The sequence below is a fragment of the Narcine bancroftii genome, chromosome 1 (assembly GCF_036971445.1).
Source record: "Narcine bancroftii isolate sNarBan1 chromosome 1, sNarBan1.hap1, whole genome shotgun sequence".
In the NCBI taxonomy this organism is placed as follows: domain Eukaryota; kingdom Metazoa; phylum Chordata; class Chondrichthyes; order Torpediniformes; family Narcinidae; genus Narcine; species Narcine bancroftii.
This window is the reverse complement of record NC_091469.1, coordinates 444,360,860-444,375,169: the sequence shown is the minus strand read 5'-3', so window position 1 is coordinate 444,375,169 and position 14,310 is coordinate 444,360,860. Positions and strand designations below refer to the sequence as shown.

The 14,310-nt window shown below is 37.9% G+C and overlaps 1 protein-coding gene across 7 annotated transcripts in view; it reads right to left on the bottom strand.

The window, feature by feature from the left end:
* Nucleotides 1-14,310, bottom strand: part of LOC138751745 (enhancer of polycomb homolog 1-like) — a 224,107-nt gene that overhangs the window by 25,793 nt on the left and 184,004 nt on the right. For all 7 annotated transcript variants that reach the window (XR_011350146.1, XM_069914450.1, XM_069914449.1 and 4 more), the window contains 3 exons: nt 13,849-13,938; nt 10,099-10,247; nt 9,104-9,459 (listed from right to left, as the gene is read on the bottom strand). Coding sequence is in view for 6 of the 7 variants with exons in the window: in XM_069914450.1 (XP_069770551.1) it covers nt 9,104-9,459; nt 10,099-10,247; nt 13,849-13,938 (595 nt within the window). In the remaining variant the exon portion in view is untranslated. The remainder of the gene's footprint in view (nt 1-9,103; nt 9,460-10,098; nt 10,248-13,848; nt 13,939-14,310) is intronic.

Below are 14,310 nucleotides of genomic sequence, written 5' to 3'. Positions count from 1 at the left end.
GCAATGACTTTAACTAGAGTAAAAAAGATGAGAACTACCGAACCTAGAGACTCAAAATTCATAGGAAGAAATAGTTAGTCCATATTTTGGTTGGAGACTCCAGAGGGAACAGGAGATAGCAAGCATTAAAAAGGTGTTGGTGGGGGGGGGGAAAGAGAAGAGAAAGAAAACTGGGATGGGGCCAAGATGTGGACAAATGACTGTCACAAGTGTTTGAGATCATCTTGTGGGGGGGGGGGGGGGGGGAGGAAAGAAGGTGGTACTTGAGAGAAAAGTGGAAACAGTGAAACTTGATTGGGGTAGGGTTATCCAAAATGAAATGCATTCATGATGTTGGGTTCAGGGATACATTAGGAATATAATGTTCCTTAAAGTTACATTTGGTATCAGGCAATAGATGAAGGGACTTAAAATGGTAGGGAGTTCCATCTTTCCCTCAGAGACAAGAGTTTGTGCTTGAAGTGGTCACCCAATCTGCATTTGACACCACTGATGTACAGAAAGCCACACTGCATGCACCAAATGCAGTGGATTAGATAACAAGATGCATATGGAACAAGGACTTTTTTTTAAAAGCTCTGGATGGATGTGCTGGAAGAAGAATAGGGACAAGTTGTGGACCTGATGTAACTGCAGCAGGAAGTACCCAAGGAGTTGAAAGGATGGGTATGGAGCAAAGAACGGAATAGGAAAATCACAAGAAACCCTCATGAAAGCAGAAAGGGATGGGGAGTGGAAGATGTGACTGGTGATGGGATCATGATGAAACTGACGGAAGGATCGAGAGAGATCTATCCTTGTCTTGGGGTGGGGGGAGGAAGGTGGAGATGGCAGCGTGAGTGCAATACTATGCGAAATGGAGACGATACAGGTAAGGACAGCAAGGGGGAAGCCACAATTCTTGAAGAAGAGGATATTTTGGATGTTCTGGAGCAGTAGGCTTCATTCTCGGAACAAATGTGGCAGAGGTGGAGTAACTGTGAGAAAGGTTTAGGGTCCTTATAATAGACAAGGCAGAAAGATGCATAGTCCAGATAACTGTTGGAGTCAGTGACAGATCTGAAAGAGCTTTGTTTTGAGGTTGTGACCAACAGAATAGATTAAACTAATGCATGTACTTTTTGTTTGAAAGTTCAGAAGTAATATTAAAAGTATAATGGCATAGATTGACCAAAAGTATATGTTGATAATGAGTGCTGTGGAAATTTCACATTCTGGTCAGAGTAGGAAAGAGTGAGAACATACAGATGAAATACAAAATGGAAAAATATTAAGCCATCTAATCTGGTTTAAAAATATTTTATTTTAATACATTTTTTAAAAATGGCAACAAGTTGAACATTGTTGGTGATCAGAGGAACAAGAGTGACTGAATACAAATCACTGAAAATTAACAGACACAGTAAAAATACAAACGATGAAGTGTGCTGTCTTTTATTGTAAGGGGATGTAAATGCAAGGGCAGAGACATCTTTTTCCAATACCTCACAACTCTAGTGGATTGACACTTGGGATATTACATGCAGGTCTCTTCTCCCTACCTAAGGAATGACAAACCTGAAAAGGAGGGAATGCAGCAAAGGTTTACAAAATTATTCTTTAGATGGCATGTTTTCCTTCGAGAGATTAGGCAGCCTGGGCAAGTAATTGCCTGAGTTTAGAGGAAAAAAAGTGACCATATAGAATTCTTAATTAGTCTTGACAGTGCAGATATGGAGTTGATCTTTCCACTGGCTAGAGTTTAAAAGCCTCAAAATAAGCAGTTAACCATCAAGGTTGAAGTTGAGAAGAAATTTCTTCACCCAGTAGCATTTAAATTTTAGAAGACAATCATCAGTACTTTCAAAATGAAGTTGATAGGTTTTATGATGTAAAGAAAACCAGTTGTAAGAAATGGCATTGAGGCAAGATCTACCAGGAATCTTACTCTTGGCAGGACAGGAATAAGGGGCTGTAAAGTCCTACAGCTTGCATTTCTAGTATTGTGAAGAATTTGAGCTAAGATTTCTTCCTTGGTAAAGATGCTTAGCAAATAATGATTGGCCTTGACATTTAATTCATTGAAATTCCTTTATGGGTTTGAATCAACAATCCACATAACCACTTCAGATACTGCTTTAACTAACTGGATTTTCAGTGTTTTAAAAATGAGCATTTTCAATTCATTTTTTCAATTATTATACAACTGTGGTCAACGACATTTGCCAAGGGCTTAGGTTGAAAACGAGGAGAAACATTTAAAGATTTGTGAGGCACATTTCTACACAGAGTGGGAGGCAACTGGAACACACTGCAAGTGGAGGTGGTGGAAACAGATGCGATAGCAGTATTTAAGGGCTGGGATGTTATGGTCAAGTTGTACAAGACATTGGTGAGGCCAAATTTGGAGTAGTGTGTGCAGTTTTGGATACCTAACTAAAGGAAAGACATCAATAAGATAGAAAAGAGTGCAGAGAAGATTTACTAGGATGTTGCCTGGACTTCAGAAAACTGAGTTACATGGAAAGGTTAAACAGGTTAGGTCTTTACTCGCTAGACCGTAGGAGAGATTTGATAAGGGTATTTAAAATTGAGGGGGATAAGCAGAGTAAATGTAGATAGGCCTTTTCCACTGAGGGTAGCTGAAATACAAACCAGAGGATATGGGCTAAGAGTAAAAGGAGAAAAGTCTATGGGGAACAACAGGGAAAACTTCACAGAGTGGTGGGTGTGTGAAACAAGCTGCCAGCTGAAGTGGTGAATGCTGACTCAATTTTTACATTTAAAAAGAATTTGAACAGGAATATGGATGAGAAAGGTATGGAGGGCTATGGACTGGGCGCAGGTCAGTGGAACTAGGCAAAAAAATTGCACAGACTAGAAGGGCCGAAGGAGCCTATTTCTGTTCTGTAGTGTTCTATGATTTTATTCAGATAGGCATATGAATCCTGAAGCAGGGCTTTGAACCAAAAGGTTAACTGTCCATAGCTGGTGAGTTCTTCCAGTAGTTATTTTTGTGGGCACATGAACAGGCAAGGGATGGAAGGAAAGAGACCATGCACTGGTGGATTAGATTAATGGTCCTTGTTTCTGCAAGGACTGTTTCTGCATTGAAGAAGGATGGGAGGTGTCTTCATAGAGATTTTAAGATTATGAGAGGCATAGAGAGGATGGACAGCCAGCACCTTTCTTACAGGGTGACAGCAGCAGGTACCAGACAACATCTGCATAAGGTTAGGGCTAAGTTTTGCATTTTATTTAAATAAATAGTGTAGTGGGTACCTGGAATGCATTGTCAGAGGTGGTGGTGGAGGTTGATACAGTATGGACACTTAAAGACTCTTGGAAAAGCATATGGATGCAAGAAAAACATGGTTATGGGTGTGAGGTAGGGAAGGTTTAAGTCTGGTTCTCAACCTTTTTCTTTCCACTCACATATTCCCTATGCCATAGGTGTTAGTAAGAGATTACTTAAGGTGGTATGTGGTGGAAAGACAAAGTTTAAAAACTACAGTTTTAATCATTCCCATTTAACTCATTATGTGCATGGTTTCATAACTCCAAAGGAAATCGGCCAATGACCATGTTTCTCAAGCAAAATATTTCAGTAACAATTGGGTCTAGAGCAGGGATTCTCAACCTTCTCTTTCCACTCATATACCAATTTAAGTAATCCCTTACTAATCACAGAGTACTGATGGCATAGGGATTACTTACAGTGATATGTAATGAGAATCACTCATTTAGATTGTTGAGTAAGTTCATAAATGCTGGCCCAACATTGTAGGCCGAAGGGCCTGTTCTGAAATGTTCTATATGATTATGAATTTAAAAATGTAAAGCTAATTGTTGTGGAATTAACTTGTTAATTACTCCTGCTTAGAAATTAATACTGTCAATGAAGCTCTGAGGGATGAAGTAGGAAATATGGTATGGTCTCAAAACCAGCACTCGCCAGGTAAATATTAGGTTAAAACTTAGATGACTCCCCTGATCTTGAAAATAGCATTAATGACCACACACAGGAGTAGATAAGATTTGGTTTAGCATTCTATTGGAATTTGGGATCACTGACAGGACAGTATACCATCAGCACTGAAATTTAAATGGTGAAATATCTTCCAAAATAATTTATTCAAGTGTAAAAGGAACCAACAATTAGGCACTTAAGTCGGGGCCTCCAAGTATACGCATTTAAAGCAGTGAAGTCAGATGTAAATGTTGATTTCCTTTGTTGTACAATTAAAACTACTAAAATCCTGACATTACATCAGGTAATTAATAAATGACAATAGTTACAGTGCTAATTAATACCAGCCAGGTAATGGCCATCAACAAGGAAGTGTAATCTCCTGTCCTGACATAACTTGCAACTTTCTGGGCTTATCATTGACCACAAACAAAAGTGGGCTAGCCACATGAATAATGTGGTTCAAGGAGGTCAGATCAGTGGGTGACTCAACTCTTGGCACCCAAAAACCTTTCTGCCATGTCAGGAGCTGATAAAACATTCCTTCCCTGCCTGGATGAATGTAGCCCCAACAACATTCAAACTTCACACCCTATTAAAGAAAGCAGCTCTCTTGTTTGGGACGAGCACCACTCAAGAAACCAAGTTTCCATCAACACATTACTGCAGTGTGTACCATTTACAGTTGCTGTAAATGTAACCTAATAACTTAAGTATCACCATTTATACTTATGACTTCTCATCAAGAAGAACAAGGACAGCAGGCTAAAGTAGACTACCATTTGTACACACCCTTCCAAGGGACAGTATTTTTTGATGCTAGGTCCAAATTCTAAAAATTTTTTTCTTTGGCTTGGCTTCGTGGACGAAGATTTATGGAGGGGGTAAATGTCCACGTCAGCTGCAGGTTCGATTGTGGCTGACAAGTCCGATGCGGGACAGGCAGACACGGTTGCAGGGGAAAATTGGTGGGTTGGGGTTGGGTGTTGGGTTTTCCTCCTTTGTCTTTTGTCAGTGAGGTGGGCTCTGCGGTCTTCTTCAAAGGAGGTTGCTGCCCGCCAAACTGTGAGGCGCCAAGATGCACGGTTTGAGGCGATATCAGCCCACTGGCGGTGGTCAATGTGGCAGGCACCAAGAGATTTCTTTAGGCAGTCCTTGTACCTCTTCTTTGGTGCACCTCTGTCACGGTGGCCAGTGGAGAGCTCGCCATATAACACGATCTTGGGAATAAACCCTATCCAAAACAGCATGGGAGCTTCAGCACTAGATTAATTGCAGTTCTTCAAGCAAATGACCCAGTGCTATGTTCAAAGGCAAGAAGATATGGGCAATAAATACCGGCTTTTCCAGCAGCATCACACCTCAAATGATCAAGTGAGTTTTGTGATTAAAAACAATGCTGGAGAAACTCTGTAGGTCCAATAGTGTACCTTATATTGCAAAGGTAAAGATAAATAACCAACGTTTCGGGCTTCAAACCATCATCAAGATGAGAAAAATTTAGGCAGGTGCCAGAATAAAATTGTGTGTGTGGGGGGGGGGGGGGGGGGAGAGTAGGCAGTAAAGGTTCACAGGCTGTCTGTATATGTAGTTAATAGTTCTTTGAATAGATGAACTAAGTGTTAATTTCTAATTGTGTACCAAAAGATCAATATTTTTTTTAAAAATTACCGCAACAATAAAATTGTTATTTTATGGCTTTTATGACCTCTGATCCATTGTTCTTCAACCTCCACCATCTCGAAGTACAAGGTAATCATATGCAAATTCCAATCTGAGTGACAAACAATTATTCTTTTGTACTGGGTTTAAATGGTGAAATATATTGCAGCAGTATGGGAATGCCTTGCCAGATATTTACAGCTATAGCCTTCAAATGCAATTAGGATTGGATTACAAATGGTGGATTTCTTAGCAATATCGATAGAAAGCAGATCAATTAATAAAACAAATCACACCTCCCAATTTTCACTGCATCTTATCATCAGCGTCAAATATTTAATCTACTGTTTTCTTAAAAGATCTAATATTTTTACTTCAATTCTATCTTGTACAAAATGTATTCAAATTAATTTTCAGTAGAGAATACCTCTTCTTTCTCCCATTTACTGCATTAAAATCCTTCATAATTTTGAAAGTCTCTGAAATCTCTGCAGCTGTGTGGTGCTGCCTCAAGAGAGCAGCCATGGGACCCCTCCTCCCATCACTCTTTTCTTGCCTCTACCTTCTGAAAAATGGTACACAAAACTCAAGTTCAGCACCTCTGTGCAAAAGGTTTTTTCAATGAGACTCTTGAACCTTCCCATACTACTCTAAACATAGGTAGTTTCCACTACCGCCACGGTCCTTTTTACTTGCACGATGGTAAGTGTGAATTTATCACTTTAAATTTAATGTACACTATAGCAAGAATTATAGTTGTCCTGTAGCAGCCTGTTCCCTTTAGGGCGCTGCAAAACGGGCTCTGCCAGCCAATCACTGAATCATGAAAGGCCTGAACAAAACAAATCAGTTGATGAAACTGCAGAAAAATGGGCCAATCCAGCCAATTGCCGGCGACGGATCGTGAGGACACTAATCAGAACATGAAGGGACACAGGTCACACCCATTGATCACATGGCAGCCAGGATCAGCCTGACTATATAAAAGAGCAGCCAGTTCATTACATCAGTGTCAACTTCACTCCTTGTTGTATGCGTCTTATTTCCGAGCTATAACCTTGAGACACGCCACAGTCCAATATATCTGACAAAGTCATTTGTACAAGGTGCCAACTCCTTCAATTGATTCATTTTGCACGTTTCAGAACAGGATAAAGTAGAAACATTTGATTGGAAAAAGGCCCAGCAGTACAACATCGAGTACTTTTCCCACATTTCTCTGTTGCTTTACCACATTGAAATTTAGCTTTCCCATGAAAGAATCACCAGTTCCTTTCAAGTTAAGCTACATCACACAAGCATGACCTCTCAATTGTTGTGATCTTGATCTCATTACAATGGAATAGACTATTTTTAAATACTGTGAACAAATGACAGAAAAGAGGATAAATTAACAGGTCTGAAGCTACTTTTGCCATTCTTGGATGTGGACATGCCATTGGAAGAATCCAATTTGCTGGTACTGTTTCTGCTACCTCATTCATAATATTTGTCAAAGTCCCATGTCTTCTCTTCAACCTTTGTCAGCCCGTGGAAATATGAGCTCTATGGTAAACATTGTTCTGTTTACATTTTACAGATTGTTGAATAATAGAGCAGAGAATGATCATTTCTTACTAAGAGCTAAGCAAAGTCTTATCCCCTCTTCAATGAAGTTAACATTTTATTAATCGAGGAATTGTTGATGGAATTAATAAATGTGAGGTATTGCATTTTAGAAAAGTCTAGCTTGGGTAGGACCCATACATTGAAAGGTAGGGATCTGAGGAAAGCTGTAGAGTGGAGGGATCTAGGAGTACAGGTGCATTGTACCTTGAAAGTGGTGTCACTCGTAGATAGGGTGGTCAAAAAATGCTTTCAGCATGTTGGATTTCAGTTAGAGGAGTATTGAGTAAAGATATTGCCAAGTCATATCACAGTTGTACAAGATATTGGTAAGACCACATTCAGTGTATTGTGTTCAGTTTTGGATGCCATGCTATCAGAAAGATGTTGTCAAGCAGAGAAGATTTACAAGGATGGTGCCAGGACCTGGTGATCTAATAGAAGTGTAAAAAAAATAAGAAAAATAGTTCAGTGAGCACATGGTGTCTTTTGCACAGTGTAGAGGAAATTATCAACTAGAAGACATAGGTTTAAGGAAGGGTGAGTGTGAATCTTCTGTTCCCCTAGTGGGTGGTGGGCTTATGCATAAGCTGCTGGAGGTAGTTGAAAACTATTGCCACGCTGAAGAAACATTTGGATGGATACAAGGGCAGGATTGGTTTAGAGGGATACAGGCAGAATGAAGGCAGGTAGGAGTAGTGCAGGTGGTACTTTTTCACTGGCATAGTCAATTTGGGCTAAAAGGCCTGTTTCCACCCTGTATGACTATGACTTAATTCCACACAACCCAAGGGCAGAGCAGTAATGTTAAACTTTTATTTAAAAAAAGAACATCTTGTACCAGTGAATATAATTCACGTCAATTACCAATGGCAGACAGTTGCCAGAAAGAATTTCCTATGCTTTGCTCGAAAACACACACAAGTGTCAAACCCTTGCATGATTTTTTTTTTTTACTGCATAACCATAAAGAAACACAATTCCTGTCAGACTATAAAGTACATAGAGGCTAAAAAGATTTTTGTTACAATCTACAGAAAAAGTGCTCACCGTATAATTGGACTGCATTCAAGCGCAGGTCAATCTAATTTAAAATACTGGATTTCAAATCATCAGGTGCACAATATTGAAACGTCTCATCTACCTATTTACTCTATTATTTAAGTCTTACTCCCAAGACATTCATGCCATACAACTTCTCCCATTACAACTTGATAATATTTTAACAAGATACGCCATTGGTAAATATTGTCTTTCTTATTTTAAGATTTGGCAGTTTAACAAAATAAGGGAAAAAAAAGAACAATATTCCTTCAACATATTCTGTGATTTCTACATTTTACTTAATTAGCATATTAACCAATAAAAGAAACAGGACAAAAAGATTTTTTAAGGGTGGATTGCATCAGAAGAAGTTTAATTTTGTTCTATTGCTTCAGCAGGCTTTCAAACCTAACAGTAAACTCAGAGGACAGCATTAATCACTATTTAAATTTTAAAGCTAGGGCAGAATAGCTATCCTCAGAAAACAAAGACATTTAATTTTCATTTGTATTTATGCAAATAAATCAAGCAGTAAGAAATATTAGTGAAAGATAACAGGAAGACTTTGGCTTAAAGTTCAGAGTATTTTCATATAAATATATCTTTTTAATGTGCCATTACATGTAGGATATGTTCAAACTTCCAAGTATCAACAGCCAATTTAAATATATTATATACAACTTTATTAGGATCTTCTGTAATTTACCAAGGAAAATACCTGCAAGCAGCTGTGTTTAAAATCAGCCTCTGCCTTCCCAGCATAAATCAATATTATGCTCCAATATTGCACTACATACACATTTTTATTGATCAAATTACCATTTGAGTAATCACAGCACGTACCACTATTCTGTGTTGAACCAGTGCCACTGCTTTTGCTGGAGACAGAGGTACTACATGGCTGGGTCCCAAGTTGTGCTGTTACGATTCGATTTACACCCCGATACAGCTTTCGGGAGGAGAGTTCATCACCATCATTGTCCTGACGATTTGGTGACCGGGGTCTGAAATGCCGCCATCGGCATGCCTTAATATTTGATAGAATCTGACTGAGGTCTCTAGAAGGATGATCCGAGGTATTTATTTGTGAGGTATTGGCAAATTCATTAAATGGAGAATGGGGTGGGGAAGAGAGTGTCTCAGGATCCAACTGATGAAGCAGAATGTCGTTTTCTGTGTGCGCTCGGTCCAACAAAATCCTGCAGCGAGAGAAGAAAGTGATTCTTAAAAATGCAGCTGGCTCACTTAAAATTAAAGAGATTAATTACAGTAATAATTTTTAATCACAGATTAATTGATGTAGGGATTAGTTTTTAGTTTACTAATAAACTGCAATTTTTCCTCTAAACCTTTTAAATAAGATTTCTTAAGGATTTGTTTAAGAAATGTGACAGTAAGCTTACATTCTGGATATGACTAGCAAGACCTGCCCATTACATCAGAAAATATCCCATGAATGGTGCCATATTATTATCTAGAATGGACAATCTACACACAATATTAACAGTTGGTCTTGATATCCCACCTTTAAATTTTGCTAAAGGCTTCACTTCTCCTGACTCCCCACTCACATTTTCCAGAAGTTATTTTTTTGATGTTATAATCTGTGTATTATATGCTAGCAAGTCTTGCACTGAGAAGTGCAAATGAAGTTAGAGATCTAATTATTAAACAATATTTAATTTCTGTTTTAATGGTCATACATTTCAGCAGCTTTCAAAAACATTTATAACTGGATGACATTATTTTTAAGCAAAAGCATTGTCACCTCCATTAAAGATTCATTCAGATTCTAATATTAAACAATGTAACAAATTTCTTTAAGTGCCTTTGTGTACCTTCCACCTCGACCAACACGCCTCCGTGCAAAACCAATACACCTCCTGGGAACAGTGAGTGTAGTGAGGCAGTATCGATAACGAACATCTCCTAATCCTCCCTCTTCTGGGCTACACCAAGGCCAATTGCCCGTTTGGTCCAAGCGAGGCTGCAAGAAAAGAAAGCAAAATGGACGATTAAGAAATGTCCCCTTTCCAGCAATGCAAAAGCTTATACCTATTTAGTGCTGTGATTACTCAGTTAAGAGGCTTCTGGTTTTCAGTCCAGTGATATTTTTCAGATGGTTTTATTGTACTGCAATTGTGCTGAAGATAGAAGCCTGCAGAATTCTCATAGGCCAAACAGGTATTATCAGATTTTTAAAAAAAATTGTCCTATACCATGAGCTTCTGTAAATGTTATATTTTGAAAATCAACTGAAAGGTATGGTGAGAATTTATATGGAATAGTATTTTATTCAGAACTTATAATGCATTCAAAAAACATGCAAAAAGAGGTTCTTTCAAATTTAAAAATAAATGCAATCATTGAGAATGCAATGCAAAACATGGATAACCTACTTAGTCATCACTCCACCACCCCCCCACCCCCCATCAATTTTCATCTCTACTATATTTGTACCATCTTGATGTACAGATCAACTTGCAGGCATGGGAAACCAGAACATAGGATATATATTAGTTCTTATAAAATAAATTACTTTTGATTTAATTCCACTTTGAAGTTTTGTGTAAAACAAAATTCTAATTCTAAACATCAAGCATTTTTATCTGCATCAATTCTCCAATTAACATAAAAGCTGGGTGACAAATAAAGTCTTGTTCTATCAGATCAGCACTGATATGTTTAAAGACATGACCCTCCCCCATTCACTGAATTGCACATCCCAGGTCATTTAACTCATTTTACTTGAGCCACTCACCATAGCTTTGTAAATTTGTCTTTTTCCAAACATTTTAAAAGTGAAAATCTTGATAATACATTTGCAATTTTCCTCAATTTATTTTTACTATATACAAGCCCCAAAATAGAAATGCCCTTGTACACAAATTTCTCTGTTTAATAAGAAACGAAGGTGGGTAGCTAATTGACAAGATCGAGTTTTCAAAAAAAAAAGTACAGCTATGCCAATTTAATTTTCATTTCAATTAAGGCTCTGATAGCACAGTGGTTTGAGCACTGGTCTTGCAAACCAGGGTTCACGAGTTCATCCCTCATAAATGAGGGGTGCTTGACAAAGTTAAAAGAATTTCATGTATGTTACATTCTAAATGTAGTATTCTATTCCAATAATGGAACCTCTACCTTTAATTAATTTCTACTTCCTACTTGTGAATTCAAAGACTGCTGGGATTTAGGGATACAAAGACTATCATCAAAATAAGTATTAGTGACAAAATGAAACATTTGAATATTGGAAAATAAAGGGTTATTCAATTTACTCAAATCTTTAGGAATCTTCAATTGGGTAAAAATTACAATTCATAACTAAAAAAGGTTGGAAAATGCAGAGTAAAAAAGGCACAGCACCATGCTTGCACCTCACCTAAATCAGGGTGTTTGTTCACTGCAGAACAAATGCACAATCTGAAGAGAAAAGGCTGTACATCAAGGAGGTATTGCCTGAAGTAGCATCCATTGGATGAGAAGTTAAACAGTTAAAAGTTCAACCCCTTAAAGTGGATGGAAATAATTTTGGGCTTTTAATATTGCGAAGCCCCCTCAAGATGCTCCACATGAACACTATTAAAAAACTAAATGAGGCCACAAGACCTGAGAATCAATGATCCAACATTTTGTCAAAGACATATGGCGAGGGAAAGAATATCAAACTTAAGGGCTTCATAGTTGAACGCACAGCAGTAGTGATTTACTTCACATCGGATCGAAACACCAAGATTGGAAAAAAGTATTTCCTGGAACATTACAGAGTTGTGTGATAACAAAGCTGATGATCTATCACAGAGGCCACGTCATCAAATATTAAAAGTGTAAAATTGGTAGTCCTAAGGAAAATACAGAAGCTATTCTCTAAGTTAGCCCTAGCTGCAAAGAATGTTAAGCTGAACCAGAGTAGAGATAAGTATAGACATGGAAGCAATGATTAATTATGATGAATGTTTGTGAGGGATGACCAAAGGCATTGACTATGGTTCAAATTATTTAGATGGAGGAAATTTCTTATCATCTAGTACCAAAGTGGATAAGCAGCTTGATAATTTATAAGGAAGGAAAATGTATTGCATTCTTGGAGGACTGAGAAGGTAATGAATATTTCCCATATTACATTTCCCAGTATTAAAATGCATATTCACTGGACTTCAGACAACGAAGAAATATCTTTTTGACCAAAGTAAATTTTATTTATTAAACTCTCCTACCACAAAACCCCCAAAAGAACTTACTAAGTTATAATGTAGAATGCAACTACTTAATACCGATTACTGTTTAATTTCACTTGCCTACTTTACATGTTCCATATAACCATATAACCACTTACAGCACAGAACAGGCCAGTTCGGCTCTACTAGTCCATGCCGTAGCAAATCCCCACCCTCCTAGTCCCACTGACCAGCACCCGGTCCATACCCCTCTAGTTCCCTCCAATCCATGTAACTCTCCAGTCTTTCCTTAAATGTAACCAATGATCCCGCCTCGACCACGTCTGCCGGAAGCTCATTCCACATCCCCACCACCCTCTGCGTAAAGAAATTTCCCCTCATGTTCCCCTTATAATTTTCCCTCTTCAATCTTAAACCATGTCCTCTAGTTTGAATCTCCCCCTTTCTTAAATGAAAAAGCCTATCCACATTTACTCTGTCTGTCCCTTTTAAAATCTTAAACACCTCTATCAAGTCCCCTCTCAATCTTCTATGCTCCAGATAAAAAAGCCCCAGTCTGCACAACCTTTCACTGTAACTCAGACCCTGAAATCCTGTCAACATTCTTGTGAACCTTCTCTGCACTCTCTCTATTTTGTTTATATCTTTCCTATAATTTGGTGACCAAAACTGTACACAGTACTCCAAATTTGGCCTCACCAATGCCTTGTACAATTTCATCATAACCTCCCTACTCTTGAATTCAATACTCCGATTTATGAAGGCCAACATTCCAAATGCCTTCTTCATCACACCATCTACCTGAGTATCGGCCTTGAGGGTACTATTTACCATAACTCCTAAATCCCTTTGTTGCTCTGCACTCCTCAATTGTCTACCATTCAATGTATATGACCTATTTAAATTTGCCTTTCCAAAATGTAACACCTCACACTTATCTGTATTAAATTCCATCAGCCATTTCTCAGCCCACACCTCCAGCCTTCCTAAATCACCTTTTAATCTACGGTAATCTACCTCACTGCCCACAACACCACCAATCTTTGTATCATCCGCAAACTTGCTTATCCAATTCTCCACCCCTACATCCAGATCGTTAATATATATAACAAATAATAGTGGACCCAGGACCGAACTGTTAGCAGACATATGGTACATGATCACTTAAGTAATTTCCATTGTTGCACAGTAATTGATTCATCATTAGATACAACAGATGTAACAATGCATTACCTTTTAGAAACAAGCTATGGCACTGAAAATAAGTAAAGACAACAGAAAACAAAATGCTGATCCAAGAAAATTTGTGTTTCCTGATTAAAATAGTTATTTGAACCACAACATGTATATCACAATTATTCAAATCAAAGATTTAAGTAAAACAGTACCAAATTTTTGGTTACTTACAGAATAGTACTGACATCCTGCTTTCCTTCGGAAAGCAAAAGGACCATCTGGATCATTCTCTTCCTCTGCTTCCGAAGATGCAGAATGGACCTTCAGCAAAAATAAAACAAAGCATAAGACTGCAATTTATTTTCAAAGGACTGTGAAGTAATGAAGACTATATTTTACTACGTTATAAATGCACTGGTTTACTGTTGCCTATTTCTGTACTCAATTACTGAAAGCAATTATTTCTATATACCCTTCTGGTAAGCTGTGAGTTAATAGGTTTTCTTTACAGTACTAATATTGCTCATGTTTCCTTTTACAATTAAGACAATGATTTACAACAGCCTTTTTTTAAAAAAATAAAATGAAAATCGTCAATCAATGAATAGCACCCCTCAATAATGCTCAATCTAGGATATTACAAATTTATGGAAAAAGGTCGATCAACATTGTCAAAACCTCCCATCTGGTTTT